This window comes from Phocoena sinus, chromosome 10 (genome assembly GCF_008692025.1).
Source record: "Phocoena sinus isolate mPhoSin1 chromosome 10, mPhoSin1.pri, whole genome shotgun sequence".
Taxonomy (NCBI): Eukaryota; Metazoa; Chordata; class Mammalia; order Artiodactyla; family Phocoenidae; genus Phocoena; species Phocoena sinus.
In genome coordinates this window covers 99,814,788-99,838,627 of record NC_045772.1, presented here as the reverse complement: position 1 = coordinate 99,838,627, position 23,840 = coordinate 99,814,788, and the positions used below count along the sequence as shown (strand labels likewise).

Sequence of the window (23,840 nt, the reverse complement as noted above, 5' to 3'; positions counted from 1 at the left end):
TGGCCTAAATGAGACGAGCTCTAGGTAGTGCCGCTGGAGACCCGCCAACCATCTCACTAAGAAGGGCCAACAACAGGGGTCTCCTTGCGGAGCCAGGGCCTCTGTCTGCGTGGCTCTGCCATGCCTGGGCCTGTGTTCCACTCACTGGGACCGTAACACTCACTGCAGTTAAAGTAACTGGCGCAGCGGGGAGAGGCATGGGGCAGGGAGGCTTGATTCTCGCCATGTTGCTCGGAGACCTATCTTTCCTTCCTTTGTTTGGCCCTCTTGACAAAGGCCAAAAGGCACTGTATCCAAGTTGCAATCATAATGACATGACCTTCATGAAATGACAAACACAGAGCAAACAAAAACAGGCACCCTGGCACAGGAAGGCCAAGAACAAGAAGCCCAAGTTACGAGGAGGATAAACCAAGGCACGGTGGGCGCCGGGGTCAGGGTCCCATTTCAGAGAGCTGGGGCAGGCCAGAGCCCTGGGAGACAGGAGGAAGGTGATCCTCATCTATTTTGTCCTGGATTATTAATTATTTTATTTTACTATTTCATTCACAGGGCTGGGAAAAGAGAAAACAATGGAGTCATACATACAGTGAAAAGAAACAATTCAGAACTAAATAAGTTTACACTTATTAGAGGGAAACATTTTAAAATTGATTGTTTTTCCACCCCTTAACCCTAGTATGAAGCTTAGGGTTTGAGCCAGGATGAGAGAACAGAGATGTGGTAGTGCGGTACAAAGCAGCATGCAACTCCTCCGTAAGCAGATGGATTTAAAGCACCAGGTACACACATGTGACCCAGAGCCTTAGAATGGACCTGGCCAGCCCCCCAATACACCACAAGAAACAGAAACCTAAGGGTACCTACAGTCCCCAGCGTCTGTCCAGACTACCTCCTCTTTGCCGTTCTGACCTACTGCTTCCTGTTCTCATCTTATCTGGCCATGAGAGCCACAGGATCTCTAGGGGTAGGGGTGCTGTGGCTCTCGTGGCCATCCCCTCCCCAGCTATCACTTGTAAAGCATGTTGCACGTATATTATTTCATGTAATTAGTGCAACCACCCTGTGACCTTGTCTCCTTATTCCAGTCTTCTGGGACTCAGACCGGAATTGTTTGAGCCAAAACCCCACATCCTTTCTGTCATTGACTGCCAGAGTTCCTAGCAAAGTCCTCAGGCTAGAAATCACGGTCCCCTCCCCGGCCCCAGACAAAAAGGTCCTGCCCTCCAGGGCCCTCTCCCACTATGTTCAGATGTAGAAAGTAGGCCAGCCCTGATCCAACATCCCCAGGTGAGGTAGACGTCCTTATTTTTACAATGTTGACTCCCGAAAGAACAACGTGTAGATCAGTCTGGGCCTGCAAACCTAAACCTAAAAATATACCGAACACCTGTAGAATCTCACAAATAATACTTTTGATATCCTGATTGATGAGGCTCAAGGAAAGGCTGCACTGGATTCAACATGGAAGGTTTCCCCGAGGCCAGCCTTGATGGCGATGTCCCATTTACGCTACGGAGGGGGGCCCCCGAGGGAGGGAAGCAAGAGCTTTGTGCCGGGGGTGGGGCGGTGGGGGTGGGCAGAGCAGACCTAGAATCCCAGCGACCCCGATTTCTAGCCTGAGGACTTTGCTAGGAACTCTGGCAGTCAATGACAGAAAGGACGTGGGGTTTTGGCCCGAACAATTATGGTCTGAGCCCCACCTCCATCACTTTCTGCCTTGTTGCTTTATCTTACTGAACTCGTTTATTCATCCAAAAAACTGGAATAAGGAGACAAGGTCACAGGGTGGTTGCACTATTTACATGAAACAATAATTGTGCAATGCGCTTTACGAGTGAGTTTCAAACTTTTACCCACAGAGCACACCCACCGTGGGACAAAAAAAAAATTTTTTTTGATAAGCCAGTATATACACGTATAAATATATACAATTGAAACAAAGGTTTCACAAAAATAATACTTACCTTAACTACTTGAGATTACTTAGCATTTTCTCTCTTTTTTTTTTTTTTTTTTTTTTTTTTTTGCGGACGCGGGCCTCTCACTGCTGTGGCCTCCCCCGTCGTGGAGCACAGGCTCCAGACGCGCAGGCTCAGTGGCCATGGCTCACGGGCCCAGCCGCTCCGCGGCATGTGGGATCCTCCTGGACCGGGGCACGAACCCGCGTCCCTTGCATCGGCAGGCAGACTCTCAACCACTGCGCCACCAGGGAAGCCCGGCACTCGCTCTTCTATTTCGGTTTTTAAAAAGCTGGTCCGATTCACTACCCTCATTTCAAGACTCATAATGGGGAGCTACGCAGTTTTTTTTAAACACTGTTGGAAACCACACAGTCATCGGTTATTACGATTATTGTGATTCTCAGGGATGGTCTGACGGCTGGGAATCGTCACTGCCAGGGCAACAAAGGACAAGGTCAAGGTTATTAGGTCAAGGCCGCGAAAGCCCTGTTGCCAAGGAAACGGCTCGGCCAGGCCAGCGTCGGCTGACCTGGGCGCGCAGAGTCTGCGGAGAAGAGGAATGGCCCGAGGCCCTGTCACTCAGCCCCGCCCCCACGCCAGGCGCGCCCGGAAGGCCCGCCTCCTCTCTGAGGTTAACCGAGGAAGGCAGCGATTGGAGGCGCAGGGGGTGACGTAAGCTCCCGCTGTGGGTGGGTTTCCGCTCGGGCGGCCGTCGGGAGGGGCTCCGGGAACACTTAGCGGGGCTCTCCGGTCCCTGAGCCCTGGGAACTGCGATGAGGTCGGTTAGCTACGTACAGCGCGTGGCCCTGGAGTTCAGCGGAAGCCTCTTCCCACACGCCATCTGTCTCGGAGACGTCGATAACGACACGGTCAGTGCATGCGCACTGGAGAGACGCAGCCCGTCTGCGACCGCGGGGTGGGGCGGGGTGGGGCGGAGCGGAGGAGGCCGCCCGCGGCGGCGTGTGCGTGCTGCGAGTGCGTACGGTGTGGGCGTGGACGGCGTGCGTTGCACGGCGGGCGGTGCGGGCTTCGCGGGCTGCGCGCGTACGCACGGTGCTGAGAGCTGGATCGGGAAGGGCTGTGTGGGCGTCTCGGGTACCCGGCATCCTGGCTGGACTGGTCCGGAGCCCTGCTCCAGTGTCCTTCTAGGGACTCGCGTACCGGGTGCACTGCCTGGTCAGTCACTTGTTCCCAAGAGGAGTCTGTGAACTGTGGTGGCCGAGTTCCCAGCTCCTCCGGGGCCGCCTTCCCTTTCAGAGCGTCGGAAGTGGGCTAAGAGCGCGCGTGCGGCTCCTGCGGGAGCACCTTCCGCACCGCCCGGCTCGGCCCGGCCCACCGGACTGCTCTCGGCGCTTGACCGGGGCGTCTCCGCCCGGCGGGCCCACCTCGGTTGAGTTACTGGCTCAGTGTCCATGTCCCTTTCCTCCCCCAGCGGTCCTTCCTTTTCCCGTCGGTTAAGTGACTTAATACAGGTAGAGCAGGTAGAACCGTATCTGGCATTCGGTTAACGCTCAGGACGCGTTAGCGTCGTCGGTAGCGTTTGATTGTGGGCCGAGGGCTCTGCTGCGTTCTGGGAATTCAAAAAGCCCTAGCCCGCAGGTAGCTCATCGTGGGGCGGGGGAAGGGTGATAGAAGAATAGGGAAATGTAGTGAGGCCCATTGATTACAAGATGTAAAGGGTTCTGGGGTGAAGCATCCAAGGGAACGGTGGCCGTTGATGGTGTGGGACATTTTTTTCCATAATCTCAGTTTCATATGAAAAGCTGACAGAGAAAGGAAGTGCGCTCTTTCTGTGACCTGCGTCCGCCTTCTAGAGACTGTCTCCCCACTGGTGTCGCCAGGCTTCCGTGGGGTCCTCGAGGGTGTGTATGCAAAGCACATGGTTGCTCTCCTCTCCTACCCTCTGCCCCCGTCGCTTCTCTGCCTCCCTCACATCTCATCCTCACCTCCCTAACTTGTCTGTGCTCTCTTCCCAGGGAAAAAAAATTCGGGCTAAAACGTCCCCATCACTCACCCCCAACCCCGCCCCCAGCCTCCTTTGCGCTGTGACGGAAAAAGTATTTTATGAGGCCTCTTGGCTCTATCCTGTCTAGGGAGGAAAAAGTTATTCCCATAAATTTGTGTTATGTTTTCTGGGCTCTCTCGTTTCTTCATATGCTCAGCAGTATAATTTTATGAGACAATCAAGGGAGGCATTTTGAAATAGTACATTAACGAAGTGACGTTAGATGTGCATTATTTTCTATTTTACCTGATTGTTTAAAAGGGCACACGTGCCTTTTTTTCCTAGCTTCACAGTGTCAGCTTTTTTTGGCAATTGTACTTTTCTAAGGGAATTGCACACTCAGTTCTGCAATATTAGGTATATCACGCTACTTTTTTGGGGGGGGGAGGGAAGGCGTGGGTGTGCTGTGCAGCTTGTGGGATCTTAGCTCCCCGACCAGGGATTGAACCTGGGCCTCGGCAGTGAGAGCGTGGAGTCCTAACCACTGGACCGCCAGAGAATTCCCTACCTCTTTTTTTTTTAAACCTTAGTTGTAAGCATTGTAAGCTCTGTAAGGATAGGAATTTTAAAAACTTTTTTTCACTGCTGTATTCCCAATACTTAGTGCCTGGGACATAGTAGGCACTCAGTAAATGTTTGTTGAATAAATGAGGGTTGTTATTAAAGGCAAATGTCATTCTGTATCTCAAAGCAATTTGAAGGGTTTTGCCTGTTATTAATAAATATAATTGAAAGAAGGGCAAGTAGGTGAGGTAGTTGGCTACTACTCCGGTGTGGTACACTCAGCCTGCATGAGTATGGATAGAAATTTTGTTACTGATTCTCCAGGCCAGCCTTTGGAGATTTGGGGCAGGAAAAAGACTTATTTCATCCCATTAAACCAGTAACCTAAAGTTATTTGCGAGTAATTTATTTCCTGCTAAGTCAGAGGGAGAAGCCAGGGATAGAATACACACTCTCGAGAACCCCACAGAACCAGTGGGGAGACGGTGTCTAGAAGGGGGACGCAGGTCACAGAAAGAGCACACTTCCTTTCTCTGGTAGCATTTCTGACTGAAGGGGTACTCTGCAGCCGGGGTTCTTTAGTGTCACTGAGTAACCTCCAGAGGCCAGAGCCGGGATGGACCACAGAGGAGCAGAAGTGCTGGGGAGCAGATGGGCGACCCCGGAATTGTGCTCGTCCGGGTCGCCTACTGAGTTGTATCTACTCACTCACCGCACTCACCACGCTGTTTTACAGTTTTATTCCTTCGTCTGTGCCCTTGTTAAACTGAGGTCCTTCTCAGCAGTTGTACAACTGTGGATCTGTGGCATTTGTCTTTGGGCCCCTAACGGGTTGTTCAGCTTTCCCTGAAAACTCAAGGGTTGACTGGGCATTCTCTTTCATTCTGATTTTTCTTTGTTAAAAAAAAAATCCTTAATTTGTCATTAAGTAAACATTTATCGAGGGCCCACTATGGACTGTGGCATTTATTGAATGAATGTATAGAAAAAGAGTGAATTGTGTGAAAGATGCTGAGCTCCCCAAGCCTTGGAGGCATTTAACTGGAAGCTGAAAACCCCCTGTTATTCTTGCTGTTTGTCAGTCACCTTTCTAGATGCTTCCCTCCGTTAGCTCGGTTCTCACGGCAACCTTATGAGGTGGATAGTCCTGTGATCCTCGTTTTATAGATGAAAAGATTCAGGCGTAGAGGGCTGGATTCAAATTCAGGCAGCCGCGCTCGGAGGCTCTGCGCTATTCAGCCTTTCCTGTGTGTCTGCAGAAGTCCTCCAGGGTGCAGAGGGTTTGATGTAAATAGATAAACTTGTTTTATGCTTCTGTTATCTAGTGTCCCCACCAGAAACTGCCGTAACTATTAAAATATAATAAATGTGAGCTTCAAATCATTATTAATAAACCCCAATTTGTTTCTCATTTTTTCTTACTGTTGATCTGTTATGTCTTTGTTGCCTTTAAAATTAAATCTCTTGAGAATCTAATATTCACTCTGAGGACAGGAAGGGGTGTTAGCTGTCCCCCCAAGAAGGACTCATGAAAGTATTTCTGGAAATGGCATTTGGAGCCAGCTGGCTATCATCGTTATCCCCTTGAAAGGGCGGCCAGCCTTTGAGGAACCATTGGGAAATGGGGAGCCCACATGTAAACGGCGAAGAGGCTCCAGACCCTCCTGGGAGCTTAGCCACCACTAGGGGGCACCAGAGGCCCAGAGCTGGGATGCTGCCCCTCCGGCACCTCCGCCAACTGTGTCAACGTCGAAAGGCCTTGCCAGGGGAGGGAGGACCCCAGAGCTGATTTGGCCCCTGATTAAATATGAGCTCTGAAGTTAAATTCTCCAAAGGTTACATATTTGGGGTCGTTTTCCTAACGTGTCCCATGCGTAAGGACAAATTAGAAGCGCCGAAAGCAGGCGTGTGGGGCATTGAGCTGTTCAGATGTCAGACTTTTCTGAGACGGAGCACAGATCCTGTATTGGCCCGTCTCTAACCTGCCCTGCCCTCAACACACACATAGCCCTAACTGGAGATAAGGAACCTGGGAGACGGTGACTGTGTTGGTCTCGAAATCTTGCTAATAAAGTTGATGACGGTGCAGGTTGAGGTCTCGTGACTTCCGCAGAGTGGGCCCAGTCGAGAAGGGCTTGAGTGGCTCAGCAGGACCCCAGCCTAACCCTCTCTTCTCTCTCCATTTGAAGTTAAATGAACTGGTGGTGGGAGACACCAGTGGAAAGCTGTCCGTGTATAAGAACGATGACAGCCGGCCGTGGCTCACCTGCTCCTGCCAGGGAATGGTCAGTATTCAGCTCCCTGGGTCTCCAGGGGGAAGGGACCCCTCCTGCCCAGGGACTGTCGAGGCTGGGCCCCACGCATGAGCTCCCCAGCGTGTCCGAGGTCGCCAGCTACTGGTTAAGGGTTCATTTGAATCGGAGGGAAGCCCCCAGGCTTCCCAGATGTCATGCCCACACACAGCCGGCTGGTTTTCATCTTATGCGGTGCAGTGACTCCCTTAGTTCTTCGTGGATCTGCTGAGGTTGTCTGATCGTACAAAGTGTAGTAGAAAATGGGGGCAGTCATTTGAATACGTCTAGAAGTATGATAGTCCGGCTCTATTGATGTAGTTTTTGTTTTGTTTAAGCCCAAGTTGTCTTCACTACCCCAGGTCCTTACACTGCTGTCTGGTGAACTGGACCCAGAGCACAGTAACGGGATTAGCCCGGCCTCTCGATGTGGGGCGTGCGCAGGAGTTTTCAGTGAATGACGGTGATGAGAAGCCCGCTCCGTGCTTCACAGAGGTTAGGGAGCACTGGGGACCCTTAGCGTGTCCCCCTGAGCCCCTCTTTCTTCTTTTGCAGCTCACGTGCGTCGGGGTTGGAGATGTGTGTAATAAAGGAAAGGTAGGAAGCCCAGGGTGCTGCGGGTTTCCCTCGGCCCATCCCCGACTCCTGTGCTCTGACGACCAGCCCCCTCCTCTACCTCTGTCTCTCCCAGAACCTGGTGGTGGCCGTGAGTGCCGAGGGCTGGTTTCACCTGTGTGACCTTACGCCCACTAAGGCCCTGGATGCTTCTGGGCACCACGAGACCCTCGGCGGGGAGGAGCAGCGCCCAGTCTTCAAGCAGCACATCCCCGCCAACACCAAGGTCATGCTGATCAGCGACATCGGTGGGCATGGCTGTCTTGCAGGCAGCCAGGGAATAGGAGTCAAGGGGCAACAGAGCAGATCTCGAGGGAGCCAGGGGTCTCATCAGTGTTGGGGCAGTTGTCATGCATTTAACGCCAGGCTGCTGAGCTCCCGTTATAAACCAGGCATCGTTCCGGGCACTGGGATTGCAATAGTGAATAAAACAGACAAAAGTGACTGCCCTCTTGGACCTTTACTAGGAAGGGACAGAAAATAAACACTAGCAATGTGGTAAGAAAATTAAATAGTATATTCGAAAGTAGTAAGTGCCATGGGGGCGATCACCCACGGAAAGGGGCTGGAGGGTGTTGAGGTAGAGTTGGCTGTTCTAAGTGGAGTTGTCAGGGGAGTCCCTGCCGAGAAGGGGACAGCTGATCAACAGCTCAAGGTTGCAAGAGAGTGAGCCGGTTGGATATGGGGCTGGTACTTGGGCCAGAGGCTGTCTCAAAGGTGCTGGTAGGGATATGGGTGCACCAGGGCACTCGAGTCGTGTACCCGGGGGAAGAAGCGACCGGCCCTGCGAGGCAGCTGTGTGGCTCTGAGTGCAAGAGCAGGCAGGGGAGCGGGTGCCTGGCTCAAGGGGTGACGTGGCAGCTCGGCAGGGGGGCCTGAGGTCGAACCTGATAACCAGTGCCAGTGGCGGTGGTGCTAGAGGGGCGGGGAGGAGGGCGTGCTTGTAGGACTGCAGCTGGCGAAGACAGGTTTGGCTCCAAACTCGTCTCATTTTCTGGATCCACAGATGGCGATGGCTGTTGCGAGCTGGTGGTGGGTTACACAGACCGTGTAGTCCGGGCTTTCCGCTGGGAGGACCTGGGTGATGGCACCGAGCATCTGACAGGGCAGCTGGTGTCACTCAAGAAGTGGATGCTGGAGGGTCAGGTGAGAGGCTGAGTGTGGGGGCCACAGCCCAGGAGCAGGACGGACCTCCCTCCTGGAGGGGGCTTGTGGGAGAACAGGCGGGGGCTGGGGCTCAGGGTGGGAAGGAGGGAAAACCACCTTGTTGACAGAGACCCAGAGGAGATCACTTCGAATCAGGGTCTTAGGGGAGATGGCCAGTAACAGGCCGACAGGAAGGAACATTGCGCTAAGAATTAGGGATGTGATGGTGGGTGTGTCGCGTCGGTATCCGCGCCGCGGGAGCGCAGGTGCTCCCTGTGGAGAGGGTGGCACCAGCAGGAGCCCCGTGGACGCTGCACTCCCCCCTGCTGCTGCCCTGGAAGGCTGAGGACATGTCCCAGGGCCCCTGCCCACCCCCGTCCTCTGCAGGCTTTCCCCTTTCTCTCGCCAGCAGTTCCCTTAAGCCCCTATTCTCTGGTGCAGGTGGACAGTCTCTCGGTGACTCCAGGGCCCATGGGTCTTCCTGAGCTAATGGTATCTCAGCCAGGCTGTGCTTACGCGATTCTGCTGTGTACCTGGAACACAGACCCTGGGCCGCCTCCCACCTCTGAGGGGCCCGAGGAGGGTACTAGGTAAGGGGGGCGGGCCTGTGGATGGTGGGGTGCCTGGCAGCGAGGTGGGCGCCCACAGCCGTGGATGGGTCTGTGGTTGGAGCAGCTTCAGCTGGGTCCCGGCACAAGCACCTCTGCCCCATTAAGGAAGGTTATTTCGGGACCCAGGGAATCCTGACCCTGACGCAGCAACTGGAAGAGGTTCTGAGATTCCAGCCTGGCAGCTCCGTCCCTCTCTCTCGACTTGCCCACTGGCCCAGGTGGGGTGGGCGATAGGTCTCCCAGCTGATTCGCGTCCTGGAAGCTCGCACAGAGATGGGGCCCACGCGGGTCCGGAGAGCCAAGCTCTGTTGGGCTCCCACTTAGCCGCCGTCCCCCACCCAGGGAGACCCCCGCTGCCCGAGACGTTGTGCTGCACCAGACGTCCGGCCGCATCCACAACAAGAACGTCTCCACTCACCTCATCGGCAACATCAAGCGAGGTGGGGCGGGGCGGGGCGGGAGGTGCAGGGGTGAAGGGGGAGGGGAGGTACAGCCTTGCCTTCCACGTTTCCTTCTTCCGGTCCTTCTACCGCCCCTCCCTCTGCGCCCGCAGGCCGCAGCCCCAAGAGCGGCGCCTCGGGCCTCTTTGCCCTCTGCACCCTGGATGGTGAGTCCCTCGGGTCAGCCGTGGGCCGTGCAGGGTGGGCAGTGGTGTGCCCGGGGTCTGCGCAGGGTTCTGCCCCCAGCCCGGCCGCCTCTCCCCACAGGGACGCTGAAGCTCACGGAGGAGGCGGACAAGCTGCTGTGGTCGGTGCAGGTGGACCACCAGCTCTTCGCCCTCGAGAAACTGGACGTCACGGTGCGTGGGGGCCCATGGGGGCCACTCTCCCTTCTCAGCCGACTCCGCCTTTACCTCAAGGCTCCCTAGACAGGCCTGGCCCCCGAGCTCCCCTCACTCCACGGGCTCAGCGCTGTTCTCTGTGCCGCTGGGGAAGCTCCCATTTCAGCAGAGCCGATGGCTCTAAAGAGAAGCAACTTGTTCTTAGGGTCCGGAACTGAGTTGCTCGCCCATCTGCAGATGTCCGCACACAAGTGTGCGTTCACCAGAGCTGCGTGGCCCCTGGGTCGGCAGGTGGAGCTGCACTGATGCGGCCGTTGTGCCTGCTTGAGGGTCTAGGAGAAGAGGCGTGAGGCTCTGAGGTCAGGTCAGGACAGGCCTGGCTTTGAGTCCCAGCTCTGCCACCTCCCGGCCGGGTGGCCTTGGGTGAGTGAGTTTGTTTCTGTAAACTGGCACTGCCTCAATGTAAAATGGGAGTGACGTTGCCTACTACTTAGGGCTGTCGCGAGCACCCTCGGGGGGGTGGCTCATTCGGCAGCCCCCTCTGGTGCCAGGTGCCGGGACGTGTTCGGTGAGAAGTGCAGGGAGTTTGCCTTCCCAGCTGTTTGTCACCCGGAGCCGAGTCCACAGCTCCCGTAATTTCATCCACCCGGTCAGGAAGCCTTTCTAAAACAGCTCCTGGGGACTTCCCTGGTGGCGCAGTGGTTAGAAATCCGCCTGCCAAAGCCGGGGACACAGGTTCGAGCCCTGGTCTGGGAAGATCCCACGTGCCGTGGAGCAGCTAAGCCCATGTGCCACAGCTACTGCAGCCCGCGCGCCTAGAGCCCGTGCTCCACAGCAAGAGAAGCCACCGCAATGAGAAGCCCACGCACCGCAACGAAGAGGAGCCCCCGCTCGCCGCAACTAGAGAGAAAGCATGCGCGCAGCAACAAAAACACAACGCAGCGAAAAATAAATAAATTGAAAAAATAAAATAAAATGGCTCCTGGCCACCCCTGCATCCCTGTCTCTGGCCTTTTTCAGGGCAACGGGCACGAGGAGGTGGTCGCCTGTGCCTGGGACGGACAGACGTACATCATTGATCACAACCGCACCGTCGTGCGCTTCCAGGTGGACGAGAACGTCCGCGCCTTCTGTGCAGGTGGGACCCTGCCCTGCGCCCCTTGCTAAGCACACCTGTCCCCCTTGCTTCCACTCTCACTGCGGCCCCTGACACAAGTCTTCGTAAACAAACGAGTTCTTCAGCTCTTCCGTTAGAGGGTGTGAGTGGGTACCAGATTGCCATCTTTACAGTTTTAACTGAGAGGAGATAAAAGACAGTGAGGTGTCTATCTTTGGATATTTTAAAGGATCAGATGTGGGGGGCAGGTTGTTCAGAAAAAGAAAGAGTCGGATGAGTTCTTGTCTGCCTGCTGTGTGGAGATATGGGAAAGTTCCTCCCCATATGAACATGTCAGGACTCTGAAGACTGTTCTCCAAGTTCCATTCTCTTAGTTCCAAATTGGGGACCTTGGGAAGCAGCGTTAACTCCTTTGGGGGTGTCTCTGGTCACTGAAATGGTAACACTTGAACGACGCGCTGGTGCCACATTGCAGTGACCTGGGAAGAGGGATCACCACCCAGGAGAAGCCGCCCCGCGTTACCCTGGGGCTGTCACTGAGATGGGAAACCAGCACGTGTCACCTCCTAGGACACTGTCCTGCCTGGGCTTTGTTACTGTGGTTCTCCGTATCTGGAATGGGCCAGATATTTTACGTTTTACCTGCTTTACTGAGTTCCCAGCAAGGAAGAAACAGAAAGAGGGCCTTTAGTTTTCTGCTTGGCGTCCACGGGCGGGTAGAAACTGCTGACACGGATGCCGCCCGCGCCGGGCATGAACCTCCCCGACCTTTTTCTCCTACCCCCGCCACCTCTCCCCCAGGCCTCTACGCCTGCAAAGGGGGCTGCAACAGCCCCTGCCTCGTGTACGTCACCTTCAATCAGAAGATCTACGTGTACTGGGAGGTGCAGCTGGAGCGGATGGAGTCCACCAACCTGCTCAAAGTGCTAGAGGCTGAGCCGGAGTTCTGCGGCCTGCTGCGGGAGCTGGGGGTGGGTGAGTCCTGGGGGCGGAGCTGCTGCGGGAGCTGGGGGTGGAGGAGTCCTGGGGGCGGGGCTGCTGCGGGAGGCCAAGTCCCAGCAGACCCACCAGCCCCTCTTGCCCGCAGACCCTGACGACCTCCCCGCCGCCCGGGCCCTGCTTCATCAAACCCTCTACCATCCGGATGGGCCACCACAGTGTGCCCCCCAGGCCTCTGCGATCCCTCCTAGCTGGACCGGCCGTCTTGGCTGAACGGGACCCTTCTGAACCTCCCCACCCCGCAAGCTGTCCATGGTATTTGCAAGACAGGGAGCGCACATTATAGAGGAAGGATGGCGGCAACCCTAGGGGGACTGGGAACTGTAGACCTCATGGTCTTTCTGGTGAAGGAGGAGACGAGTTGCTCCTCTACACCTTTCCTTGTGTGCCTCGCCCATCACACCGGTAGGCACTGCCCCCTCCCCAGAGCTCCCCACTCTTGTTGTGTGGGAAACAGACTTGTTTGTGAGGAGGGACTACAGATCTCTCGCTGCTCCCCAGCCAGACTTTGGGGCCAGTGGCGCGATGGCAGTGAGGACCCACCCCCAAGTTCCATCTTTTGTGGCACGGCTCCAGGTCACTGACGTCAGTGATTGTTACACGAATGGCGAACCACAGATCTTTGACTTATGATGGGTTTCACCCTCATAAATCCATCGTAAGTTGAAAATATTGTAAACTGAAAATGCATTTCCCACACCTCACCTACCGAACGTCACAGCTTAGCCTACCCTGTGTTAAACGTGCTCAGAACACTTACATCAGCCTCTAGCTGGGCAAGGTCACCTAACGCGAAGCCTACTTTATAGTAGAGCGAGGGACATCTCACGTAATAAACTGGACACTGCGCTGGAGTGAGAAGCAGGATGGTTGTAAGTGTATTGGTCGTCCGCCCTCATGATTTTAAAGTCTGATGCGGGTTTACAGTCCAGGCCACGATCAGAACGATACCCTGGGCCGTTTATATCCCTTCTTCTCTTGATTCCTGTGCTCTGAATCAGTGGTTTTCGAATTGTAGGTTGCGATCCTTTGTTGGGTTGTGGTCGGCAATTTTTCTAAATAAATGAGATAGAATAGACTAAGTAGGACAAAAAATACGGGAGTATGTTGCTCACGTGTAGGGAAGGATTGTTTTGTTATACTTGTATGTGTCCGTGCACGTGTGTGTACTGAGTGCGACGTAGAATACACTTCCTGCTGAGCTGTGTTCAGAGGAGTTGGAAAGCCCCTGCTGTCAGTTATAGTGAGCCCAGCCGGAGGCGTCAGCCCGAGGGAATGTCCCCCTTCACATTTCCTTCTGTAAGGGGGCAAGGGCAGAGTGATCATTCAGTGTCTGAGAAGCAGAGGCGGACGCTAGCTAGGACAAACAGGTGTTTATTCAAATGGAGAAGCCACTGAGCTGAGGGCCTCCTTGGGCCTGGGTCTGCAACTGCAGAAGCAAAGGAGGCAGAAGGGAGGGGGACAGGGAGAGGCCCGGGAGAGCAGGGGTCGAGGAGCACGGCCAGAGGGGCCAGCGCACTCTCACACCTGTGCCGGTGAGCCCCTCTCCTCTCCTCTGGGTGCAGAGGACTCAGCCGAGAAAGGTATGGCCAGGGCTCACGGCACATCCTGGTTCTGCTCAGATCTAATCTACTCCAGGCTCAGGGTTTTGACTCCGACCCGAGTGTCCTAGTCCCCTGGTCAGGTTAGTTACACCACTGTCTTCCTCTCCCCCTAAATCCAACATATGAGAGACTCAAACCAGCCAGAAAGGCACCCGGGGGCCTGGCCCTTTGAGGTTTGGGCTCTTCACAGGGAAGGTAGCAAAGCCTCCTTGTGTCTTTGCTGGACTCGGGGCCGGGTGGGGGGGGTTGGGTAGCCACTGATGCCAGAAAAAACCAGCTCAAGCTCAGGAGGCCAGAGATGAGGGGTGGGAAGAAGGTCTAATGAAGTGGATAGTTCTAGAAATAAGTAGGAATATTGGTCAGGTTAAGTCTGGGTCCTGGCAACGCCACCATCCTGTCTGCCTTGGGGGGCAGTTCCCCACAGGGCTCTCCACACATACCCAGTGGGTGAGGAAGCAGGTGGAGGGTACGTATTTGGAGTAAATAGTAGAGGTTTACCCAAGGTTTGCGCAGGGCATCAAATAATAACTGGCTTCAGACGTTTGCAGCCCCAGAAGAGGCAGCCGATGAAGGAACCCCCGGCCCTCGTAGGCCAGGCATTCCTCTACTGTTGTGACCGCTTCTCTCCCGCGCAGCTGTGCGCAGACCAGAGAAGTGGACACAGCAGGGCCAGGGGCCCGGGCCGGGGAGGGGGCGGGCTAGTTGTGAGGCGAGCCACGCGGAGTCAAGGCCTCGACGGTGTGCGGGGTGGACGGGGCAGGCAGGGGCCTGCGGCAGGCTGCAGCCTTGGACTCGGGCCACCCCGTGCTGTGCCAGGGGCCCAACCAGGACCCCGCTCTGCTGATGTCCTTTTCTGCAGTCCTGATTTAGCTCCGCTCTTGGGACGGGGGTTGATGAGAGAGAACGGGGAAACCAGAACCCTGAGATCGCGGGCCCTCTCCAGGGAACACTCCTCCCGGGGGGTGGGGCAGGTGCTGTGGAGCAGAGCAGTGTGGCAGACTGGGAAGTGGGAAAGGGGCCAGGGTGGTGACAAGAGGGACAGGCCCAGCTGTCCCAGCTACCTGGCTCTAGTCATGCCCCATCCCCCCATGGCTCTTCCCTTCCGGCAAGGAGCTTTCCCCTGGGGACCATCCGGGGCAGCGGTCACTGGTCCGGCTCTTGGTGCAAAGGCAGGAAGGGCAGCTCAGGGAAGGGGGCTTTCAGCCGCAGCACGCGGTGCTCCAGGTCAATGCCGCACTGTGGGGTTGGGGGACGATGAGCTCACCTGGGCAGGTAACCCCTCTCCCAGCCACGCTGCTTTGTTCCCCTCCGCCTTCCCACAGCACCCTGCTCTTTTCTCCTCCCTGTTTCCTCCGCTATCACGGAGGGACCCGGTTCTCCATATTTTTCAAAAATAAGGAACCTCTAAGCATCGAGGGTGAAATTCCACATCTCCAAGTCCTTCTCATCGGAGCCTGGCCCGTGCTTCCACACCCGTGACCCCTACCTCTTTTCCCCAGCCCTCGGGGTCAGGCCCTGGGTGTGGGTGCCACCAGGAGCATCCTCCTTACCTTGAGAGAGAGCAGAGTCTGCAGCCCAAGGCAGAGTTCAGGACTGTCCACATCTGCGGGAACCGTTTGAGAGTGCTGCCGTCCTGTCAGCACTCGCCCCTTCTCTGCTCCCCCCACCACCCCAGGCCAGAGAACCTTGGGGATAATCAGAGCATCTTTGGGGGTACCTTGTCTGTGCTGGCAGGAGCTGAGAGGCTCTGCCTTCGCCCCGCCCAGGAGGGAGAGCTTCAAGAGCAGAGACGCGCGGATGCTGACGGGGAGGGGACTTACCTACCACCTGGGCCGAGCACACCACGGTTGCCTGGCCCAGCTGTAGTTCCAGCTGCTCCACCTGGGCTGGGGGCCCAGGCGCCGGGTCCCCAGCTGGGGCTTTTAGGACCCTCTTCCCTAACCTGTGGTTGGGAAGCAAGGCTTATGGCCACCACAGCCCCCCATGCCGGTAGTCCGCTAGTGTCCCTCCCTGCCATGCTTTGGGTTCGCAGCCAACCCTGGACCCACGTGGGGTCTAAATCCTGTCTTCTCTGCCAGAGCCCCTGTCACCTCTTTTCAAAAAAGTAACAGCCTGGGACTTCCCTGGTGGTGCAGTGATTAAGAGTCCACGTGCCAATGCAGGGGACACGGGTTCGAGCCCTGGACCAGGAAGATCCCACACGCCGCGGAGCAACTAAGCCCGTGTGCCACAACTACTGAGCCTGCGCTCTAGAGCCCACGAGCCACAGCTACTGAGCCCACGTGCCACAACTACTGAAGCCCGCACGCCTACAGCCCGTGCTCCGCAACAAGAGAAGCCACCGCAATGAGAAGCCCGCGCACCGCAACGAAGAGGAGCCCCCGCTCGCCGCAACTAGAGACAGCCCGCATGCAGCAACGAAGACCCAACACAGCCAAAAATAAATAAAGTAGACAACAGAGTTCTGCAACCATCACTAATTTCAGAATATTCTCATCACCCCAAAAAGAAGCCCCTCTCTACCCATTCTTTTGGGCCCCGTCTTACCCCAGGCGGCTGAGGCATCCAGCGGAGATCTGATTGTAGTGGGTGCCCGTGTCCACGGCCACCTGAAGAACCTGGTCCTGGCACTGAGAAAAGGGGGAGGGGAGGGGACGCCGTGAATCCCCAGTGGGTAGGGGGGAGAAAGGGTTGGGACTGGCTCTGTCACCTTTCCCAGCCCCTGATGGGTCCTTTTCAGAAATGAGTGAAGGGCTGGGAATTCCCTGGTGGTCCAGTGGTTAGGACTCCACGCTTTCACTGCCACGGGCATGGGTTCAATCCCTGGTCGGGGAACTGAGATCCCACAAGCCGCTGAGTGCGGCCCCCGGCCACAAAAAGTGAGTTAAGGGTGTTTTTTATGGGACTCATACAGTTGAGCAGAAATGGGTCAGATACGGAATCAAGAAAGGAAGTAAAGCTGCAGGCGGTGAGAGCGTACTTTGGGGAGGATTCGCCCCAAAGTGTACGTCTGCGCCTATGCTTGTTAACAGTAGTGCCGAGGGCCTCCCGTTAGAGGAATCGGGGATGGGAATGAGGAGGGATGCCTGGTTAGGAAATTAGATGTGGGGAACAGATTCGCCACCGCGGGCGAGGGAAGACGAGGGCGCTTCCTTTTAGATAAAAACAGACGTTTGGGTTTGCACTTGGATACCGCAAAACACATTGTTTTCTCCTTCCACACTGTTTGCTGAGGTCTGCTGTGCGTGGGCACGTGGAAGGGGCAGCAGGGGAGGCTGCTCCCCAGGATACAGGGGACTGGAGGGTCACCAGTGCAGGGAGAGAGTGTTAAGGCTGTGGGTTGTGAGTCTAGAGCCTTAGACGTTGAGCCGGAGGAAAGGCTCTTCCATCGGGAAAGTCAGGGGAGCTTTCCCGGAGGCAGTGACAGCTGAGGCTGGAAGGATCGGAGAACATGGACCTAGGAAGACAGGCAGAGGAAGCATGGAGCAAAGATGGGCGGAAGGGAGGGAACGGCTCGGCGTTGGCTCTGGGGATGACAAGGCTGTGATCTGGAGCGCGTGAGCTTTCGCGGGAGGGCTGCGTTATCCACACGTGCGCACCGTTTGTGTGTGGAGCACACTCACGTTTAAAGATGATACTTTGCTCAAGGAAAGGGAGTCGTGTACACCTCAGAAAGACGGGATGGCGAGGGGTGGGAAGCAAAGGACATGGAGGATCCCAGTCTGTAGCCCAGCCTGGGGAGAGGGCTCCCCCATCCCCCCCTCACCACTGGGGCAGAAGGGAGAGTGGGTGAGGGGAGCAGGCCCGGGAGGCGGGGGGTCTCACCTTGCAGTTGACCAGGAGAGCTGGCCTCTCTGTCTTGCTGGTCTTCCTCCTGGTCTCCTGGCCGTGGATCGCGGCCGGCACCAAGGGATGCTGCCCCTGAGGCCGGCTCGGGTTCCCCTCCACCAGGCGCCTCTGGACCACGCTGTGCGGTTGCTGCTTCCATCACAGAACGTGCAGATGCTCAGTTCCCTCACTTTACAAATCGCAGCCGTTCTCCCCTGCCCCGCCCCGCTCCTGAGTCTCCTGGGAGTAAGACGGGGTGAGAGCTTCCCCAAGGATCCCAGTAGTCGATAGCAGAGCTAGTCCCAGTATCAAATCATGCCGTTTTCCAGGACCCCAGTGTATTGCTCAGTAATGGAGAGATGGGGAGGGGGGAAGGGTCTCTCCTCGGTTAGACAGACGGGACATTTCAGGCACTCGCGTGATGCTGGGGGGGAATTCTGTCTCAAGTCTACAACACATATTCTTGGGGACATTTTTTCTTTTTTTCTTCCTCTGACCTCATCCTTCTGTGGGATGCAGATCCCAGAGTTGATGGTGTGATGAAAAGAAGTCAAAGTAACAAGAACAAACAAAAAAGAAAAAAAAAGTCCAAATCTAAACTAGGAAGCTGGGGGAGTTCCCTGGTGGTCCAGTGGTTAAGACTTGGTGCTCTCACTGCCGGGGCCCAGGTTCCATCCCTGGTCAGTGATCTAAGATCCTGCAAGCTGTGAGGCATGGCCAAACAAACCAACCTAGGAAGCTGGGCGTCATCCTCGCTGTCCTTCACCTGAAGCCACCCCGCCACGTCCAGTCACTTCTAAATTCTGCCAGCTTCGCCCCCTGTATTTACGGTCCACCTCTCTTTCTGTTACTGCTTTGTTCACACCTCAGCACAGCTCTTCTGAGTCCCTGGGATGCCTCCCTAAGTCCATAAGGACGTGCCTCTCAAATCCACCTGCTCAAAGCCTGGGCGTCTCTGAAACTCTTGCTACTCCAAGTGCCGTCCTCAGATCAGCTTTACCATCACTAGAAAGCTCCTTAGAAGTGCAGAACCGTGACCTATTGAACTGGAACCTTGTTGTAACAAGATGCCCAGATGACCTGCGTGCACAGTCAAGCTTGAGAAGCACAAAGCGACATGTCAAACTAAGCCTGTCACTCCCCTGCCTACAATCCATCAGAGCCCTCCCCTCCCCACCGTGCTTACGTGGAGGTAACAGCCCAGGTGACCCGGCCACTGCCTCATCTCCCCCCACCCCCCACCCCCGCTGTGCTCATCGGCCCCAGCGCCCCCTCTGGCCACCTGGACCAGGCTGCCCTTCACCTCCATGCCTCTGCTTCTGCACACCCCTCCTTCTGAAACTCCTCTTCTCACCCTTCTCTGGGCCAGACTGGGCCACTGGCTCAGGAGCTACTCTTTATTTGGACGGAGGCTTTTATCTTAAGTCTGGGGTTCCAAGTGCATGCTGTAATTCACGCAGGGTCCACCTCCTCCAAGAAGCCCTGTCTGACTTCTTCCCACTCTTCCCTCCACACACCAGGCGGGGGCAGCGTCCTGTCCCATGGCCCCCTTTGTCACGCGTCTCAAAGCTGTTATCTGCCCTTGAGGTCAGGTCTGTATCTCATTCCTCTTTGCATCACAGGGCTCAGCTCAGCATACAGTAGGCACTCCATAAATGCTCACCGAGGAATGACTGTGTGCCTCCAGGCTCCACACATGCTTCCCCACCTGACCTCTCTCTTTGGGAGCCTGGGATTGTTTTTCTACCCTTGGCTTAATGAGGCCCTTGAGGCTGCTCCCGCCAACAGGCTGCCAGCAGGAGACCTAGCTCTGGGAAAAGGGCAGCAGCGAGCTCTGGGAGCGGCTGGGAAGGGCAGCTCTGTGGCTTCCAGCTCTCCTCCCACCTGTCCCACGAGGGATGCAGGCTCAGGCCCCCGAATGCTGTGTCTTCACTCCCAAAGCCATGCAAGGTAACTGCTCCATGTCGGTCTGGGAGGTCCTGAGGGCAGAAGGCTGGACCTGCCACGCTGGGGCGGCAGTGTCAATAGAGCCTCTTCACCAGGGCCGAACAGATGAGGGATGGGCCGCAAAGGGCAGAGGCTGTGATTTCCTAGCCACTGAGAGCCAAAGAACCTGCTTCCCTGCTCCATCTGTTTCTCAGCTCTGCTGGCTGTTTGCAAGGAGGTTCTCTGAATTGAAGTCTCAGTCTGGTCGCCTTTCCCCTTGCGGCGCTGCTGGGCCAGGCTCCTGGAGGGTGAACATTTGGCTGGGAGGAATGCGGAAAGGTAGGGCTCTTTCAGGAAATGCAGTGAGGGGCTGCATCTGGCTCCAGGTTTCTGGGGAGAGGGGGCTGCCAGAGTAACCTGGAAATGGCCCCATACACCTCAGGTTGCAGGAGCCCCTCCTCTCAGACTCCCTGCCCAAGAGATGAGAGAGGACAGAGCACCGCAGCCTTTCTACAGAAACCCTCTCGTCCTCTGTGAGCCGGAGGCCAGAGCCATCGCATCTCCTCCGGACCTTGTGGATCTTACTTTCTCAGGCTAAATGGAATAGTAAGAGTAGCTGGAGGGACAACAGCCTTTAGACAGAGCTCCCAATTATCCAGGCACTCTTCTAAGTCCTTTACAGGTATTAGCTCATGTAACTCTTACATCCCTGTGAGGTACATCCTGTTAATTTTATCCTCACGTAACACATGAAGAAACTGAGGCTCAGAGACATAAAGAGACTTGGCTGAGTCGCTAAGTGCCAGAACCAGGATCTGAACCCAAGCATCCCGGCTCCGAGGAAGGCCACTCTCTCAGCCCCTCCCTCTGTCAGAGGGGAGTGTGTATATGCAGCTGTCCCCTGACTCACCCACCCCTCGGTGTCGCTCCCTGACCCTGTTCCCTCGGGAGGCCACGCTGCTGCAGGGGGATGGAAGGAAAGGAGGCTGGAAGGGCCACTGCACCTGCAGGGAGCAAGGGGGCCCTCAGGAGGCCGACGCCCAGGCAAAAGCCGTGGGAAGCCCTGGTGTTCTGGCGAGGATGGGGCGGGGGGCACCGAAGGTCCAGTCCCAGTGTGAGGGGACCTGTGGCTTAGGCAGAGGAGGGAATCGCGACCTTGAACCCGCCGGGCCCAGTGGTAAACGACTGCTCCAGGGGCTCCCGGGCCCCACAAACCTCTGCTCTAAAAAGTGCTCCTCTCTGCCCCCCTAAGACAAGCCTGGGGCTCTTTGGGGAAGCTGAGCAATAGATAGGGTCCCCCAGAGCCACCAAGCCGTGGGAACACCCCAGTGAAGAGCAAGGAACAGTCAAGGTGAACCCACAAGTCAGGGCTGCCTCTCCCCTCCCCGTGGGCAGAGAGGGGCAGCTGGAGGCTGGGGTCTGCACCCTCCGGCAGAGGAGAGAAGGGACCCCGGCCCCCCGGGGGTGGGGAGGGGGGAGGGCAGCCTCACCCAGTCTTTGGAGGTGCCGAGCCTCTTGAGGCCGTCCAGGGGGAGCAGGTCGGCCGAGTCCTTGTGCAGGAACCGGGTGGCCTGTCTGTGCTGGCGCTGCCGGCTGCTGGCTCGGCCCCGCAGCTCTGCCTCCTGTCCCCTGTCCCCGGCATCTCCCTCCTCCCTCGGGGCGTCCGGCCGGACGCTCATGATCCCCGCGGGCAGGCCGGGGGCTCCTGAGCGGTCTTGCCCACCGTCCTCTCTGCTTCCTCCACCCGGCAGCTTTCTGTCTGCAGCTCTCCCAACCGGAGGGCCTCAGCGGAGGGAGGAAAAGAGGAAGTAAATAAATAACGTGCAGGAGCGGCGACGTCAGACACCAATTTCCAGAGCTTGCAGTAGAGGGAGCGGGGCTCCGGCTGGAAAAACCCAGCCCTGGAGGAGAGGGGGCGCTGGCAGGGCTGCCGCTGGTAGGCTCTGCAGCCTCGCCAACTCCTGGGTCCTGGCCGGAGTGGGCGGCCGCGGAGTGCTTGTTGTGTGTGTGTGTGTGTGTGTGTGTGTGTGTGTGTGTGTGTGTGTGTGTGTGTGGCTGAGAGGGTGGGTGTATCTGTGCTGTAAACTGTCAAGGTGTCCGTGCCAGGTTGTTAGAGAGGGAGTGTGTGTCAGTGTGCGGAGGTGGCAGCCCGCGTGCTCGGGGCGTGTGTGGGATGCAGGGCGCGCATCTCTGTGCGCGTGTCTCCTGGGCTGCCCCGCCGTGCTCTCCACCTGGGGTTCTCCGCAGCCCCGGGGCTGGGACACAGGCCAACACTAGGTTCGGAACAGAGAGGGGCAGCATCCCAGTGTCCCCGCTCCTCTCCTCCCTCTCAGCAGAAGCCTCCCCCCTTCCTGGGCCTCAACCTTTCAGCATCCTTTGCTTGTTTACGCTGGATTCTGGGTTCCAGGGCTGGCTAAGAACAGCTCTGAATCTCCCCGCAATTAGGGCCCCAGCTTCCTCCTCTGCTTTATGCAAGGCTCATTGAGTCCTGGCTCCTTTTTAAAAAGTTATAATTCAAGCATGCAGAAAGTTATAACTTTTTTTCCTCTTTTCATTAGAAAAGAAAAAAAAAACTGCTACAAATATAACTGAAGCTCCTTGTGGGCCCCTCCTCCCCAGCTAACATCCCCTCCTGAATCTGGTATTTCTCACATCTTTTTCTTTTTTTTTTTTCTTTTTGGCCTCACCGCTTGGCTTGTGGGATTTCAGTTCCCCAGCCAGGGATGGACCCCGCGCCCTCAGCAGTGAGAGTTCAGAGTCCTAAGCACTGGACCGCCAGAGAATTCCCTCATACCTCTCTCTATGCACATACATACGTGTGTATTCTATGCAGTGTGTCGTTTCGTCTTGCATGCCCCATCGTAGAGATTCTTCTGCAATTTGCTCTTTTTTGCTCAATATTTTGTTAGTGAGATTCACCCGTGAGCTACGCATAGCTCTGGTTAGTTCACTTTGACGCAATGTAGTAGTTCTCCAGTGAATACAACACATTTAGGAAATTCGGGTTATTTTTCATGCTTTGTTCTTACGGACAACGCTGCTGTACACATTTTGGCATCCATCTCCTGGGGCGCACGTGTAAGCATTCCTCTAGAGTGTATACCTCGGAGTGGGATTGCTGGGGCATCTGGTATGCACCTTCTTCCTTTCAACACAACGTGCCCTGCGAAGTGTTTGTACTAACATGCACTCCACCAGCAGCGTCCAGGGGTCCTCAGCCCCATGTCCTCGCCAACACTCGGTATCAGATTTTCATAGCCCTGGCATGTCTGCCCTCAGATTTTTCACTCCAGCCTTTCGTCTTCACCGTCATCAGCAAGCACTGGCCACGGTTCTGCTGACATGTGTTGGACACTCACGGGGTGAGTCCTGACCTGGGCCCTGCTCCCCGGGGCGCGGTCTGATCCAGGAGGCTCGGAGGCGCCGGCACATTCAGACAAGGCAGACATCCACTGGCCTCCTGCAGACCACATGCCTTCTTGAGGCATTTTACAACCACTGCAATTGTATTATGATCCCCATTTACAGAAGAGGAAACTAGTTAAGTGGTAGGGGTTCAGTTGTGTTCCCCCCAAATTCATATGTTAACGTCCCAACCACCAGGACCTCAGAATGTGACCTTATCTGGAGATGGGGTCTTTACAGAGATAATCAAGTTAAGATGAGGTCATCAGGGTAGCCCTACTCCAGCATGACTGTGTCCCTATTAAAAGGGGAAATCTGGACCCAGAGAGAGATGCACGCAGGAAGAGTAGCATTTGAGCACGAAAGCTGAAGATGGGGCCGTGCCTCTCAAGACAAGGAAGGTCAGAGGTCACCAGCAAACCACCAGCAGCCGGGAGAGAGGCCTGGAACAGATCCTGCCTCACGGCCCTCACCGTGATCTTGGGCTTCCAGCTTCTGGAACTGTGAGACAACACATTTGTCTTGTTTAAGCCGCCGAGGTTGTGGTGCTTTCTTACAGCAGCCCCAGGAAGCGAATACACCAAGACTTAGAAAACTCGCCCCAGATTCAGGTATCGGGTGGCAGAGCTAGGAATCAAAGCCTCCGGTTCTGTCTCCCGAGACCTGCTCGGTCTCCGTTATGCCGAAGCGAGAGCACGATGCAGAAGGTAAACGTGGACTGAAAACCAAACACTAGTGTGATTCCACTTACCGAGCTCAGCACCCCCTGATCCTGGCTTCCTTTAGAGTCAGTTTCAGTGGAATATTCCAGCTCCCTTCCACCCCTGTGCCTTGACACCTATTACCTGCGTATTTGCCTGGGATAGAGGTCGAAGAGGACCCACTGCCATGTCCTGGGTTCCCTGGTTGTTTCAGTAGGATTAACCACGTGCATGGACCGATCAGCCAGTGCCCTGTGTACCAGGATGCCGGGCAGGCCCCATGCCAAAAGGCATCTCCTCCAACCTTATTCTCAGCCAGCCATTCCTTAGGTTTGAAAAGTCT

At 56.1% G+C, this 23,840-nt stretch overlaps 2 protein-coding genes across 6 annotated transcripts; one reads left to right on the top strand and one right to left on the bottom strand.

Annotated features, from left to right (window-relative positions):
* Positions 1-2,602: 2,602 nt before the first annotated feature.
* On the top strand, positions 2,603-13,111 carry ITFG2 (integrin alpha FG-GAP repeat containing 2). 4 transcript variants are annotated; one of them, XM_032645757.1, is made up of 12 exons: positions 2,607-2,833; positions 6,663-6,758; positions 7,320-7,361; positions 7,456-7,627; positions 8,386-8,525; positions 8,967-9,115; positions 9,479-9,576; positions 9,690-9,743; positions 9,844-9,935; positions 10,938-11,055; positions 11,836-12,009; positions 12,122-13,111. In XM_032645757.1, exons 1-12 carry the CDS (start codon positions 2,738-2,740, stop codon positions 12,244-12,246), a joined length of 1,356 nt encoding a protein of 451 aa, XP_032501648.1. In that variant the 5' UTR covers positions 2,607-2,737; the 3' UTR covers positions 12,247-13,111. The 4 variants fall into 4 exon arrangements, 2 of the variants coding, with proteins under 2 accessions (XP_032501648.1, XP_032501649.1); XM_032645758.1 differs by lacking the exon at positions 2,607-2,833 and adding an exon at positions 2,904-2,939; XR_004351774.1 differs by having other exon boundaries at positions 2,603-2,833; positions 7,456-7,605; positions 9,479-9,743.
* Positions 13,112-13,853: 742 nt separating this feature from the next.
* On the bottom strand, positions 13,854-21,538 carry NRIP2 (nuclear receptor interacting protein 2). 2 transcript variants are annotated; one of them, XM_032645759.1, is made up of 6 exons: positions 20,882-21,538; positions 17,463-17,618; positions 16,185-16,267; positions 15,458-15,579; positions 15,188-15,240; positions 13,854-14,873 (listed from the first exon to the last, which is right to left on the bottom strand). In XM_032645759.1, exons 1-6 carry the CDS (start codon positions 21,068-21,070, stop codon positions 14,781-14,783), a joined length of 696 nt encoding a protein of 231 aa, XP_032501650.1. In that variant the 5' UTR covers positions 21,071-21,538; the 3' UTR covers positions 13,854-14,780. The 2 variants fall into 2 exon arrangements, with proteins under 2 accessions (XP_032501650.1, XP_032501651.1); XM_032645760.1 differs by having other exon boundaries at positions 17,463-17,615; positions 20,882-21,531.
* Between the last annotated feature and the right edge of the window lie 2,302 nt (positions 21,539-23,840).

What these genes read in the sequence shown, in the direction of transcription:
- ITFG2 (XM_032645757.1), top strand. Translation starts at nt 2,738, where the DNA reads ATGAGGTCGGTTAGCTACGTACAGCGCGTGGCCCTGGAGTTCAGCGGA. An exon ending in GAGACGTCGATAACGACACG is followed by an intron (nt 2,834 to 6,662) that starts GTCAGTGCATGC and finishes CTCCATTTGAAG; the next exon opens with TTAAATGAACTGGTGGTGGG. An exon ending in CATCGGCAACATCAAGCGAG is followed by an intron (nt 9,577 to 9,689) that starts GTGGGGCGGGGC and finishes CTGCGCCCGCAG; the next exon opens with GCCGCAGCCCCAAGAGCGGC.
- NRIP2 (XM_032645759.1), bottom strand. Translation starts at nt 21,070, where the DNA reads ATGAGCGTCCGGCCGGACGCCCCGAGGGAGGAGGGAGATGCCGGGGAC. An exon ending in CTCTCCTGGTCAACTGCAAG is followed by an intron (nt 16,268 to 17,462) that starts GTGAGACCCCCC and finishes CCCTTTTCTCAG; the next exon opens with TGCCAGGACCAGGTTCTTCA. An exon ending in AGACTCTGCTCTCTCTCAAG is followed by an intron (nt 14,874 to 15,187) that starts GTAAGGAGGATG and finishes CCAACCCCACAG; the next exon opens with TGCGGCATTGACCTGGAGCA.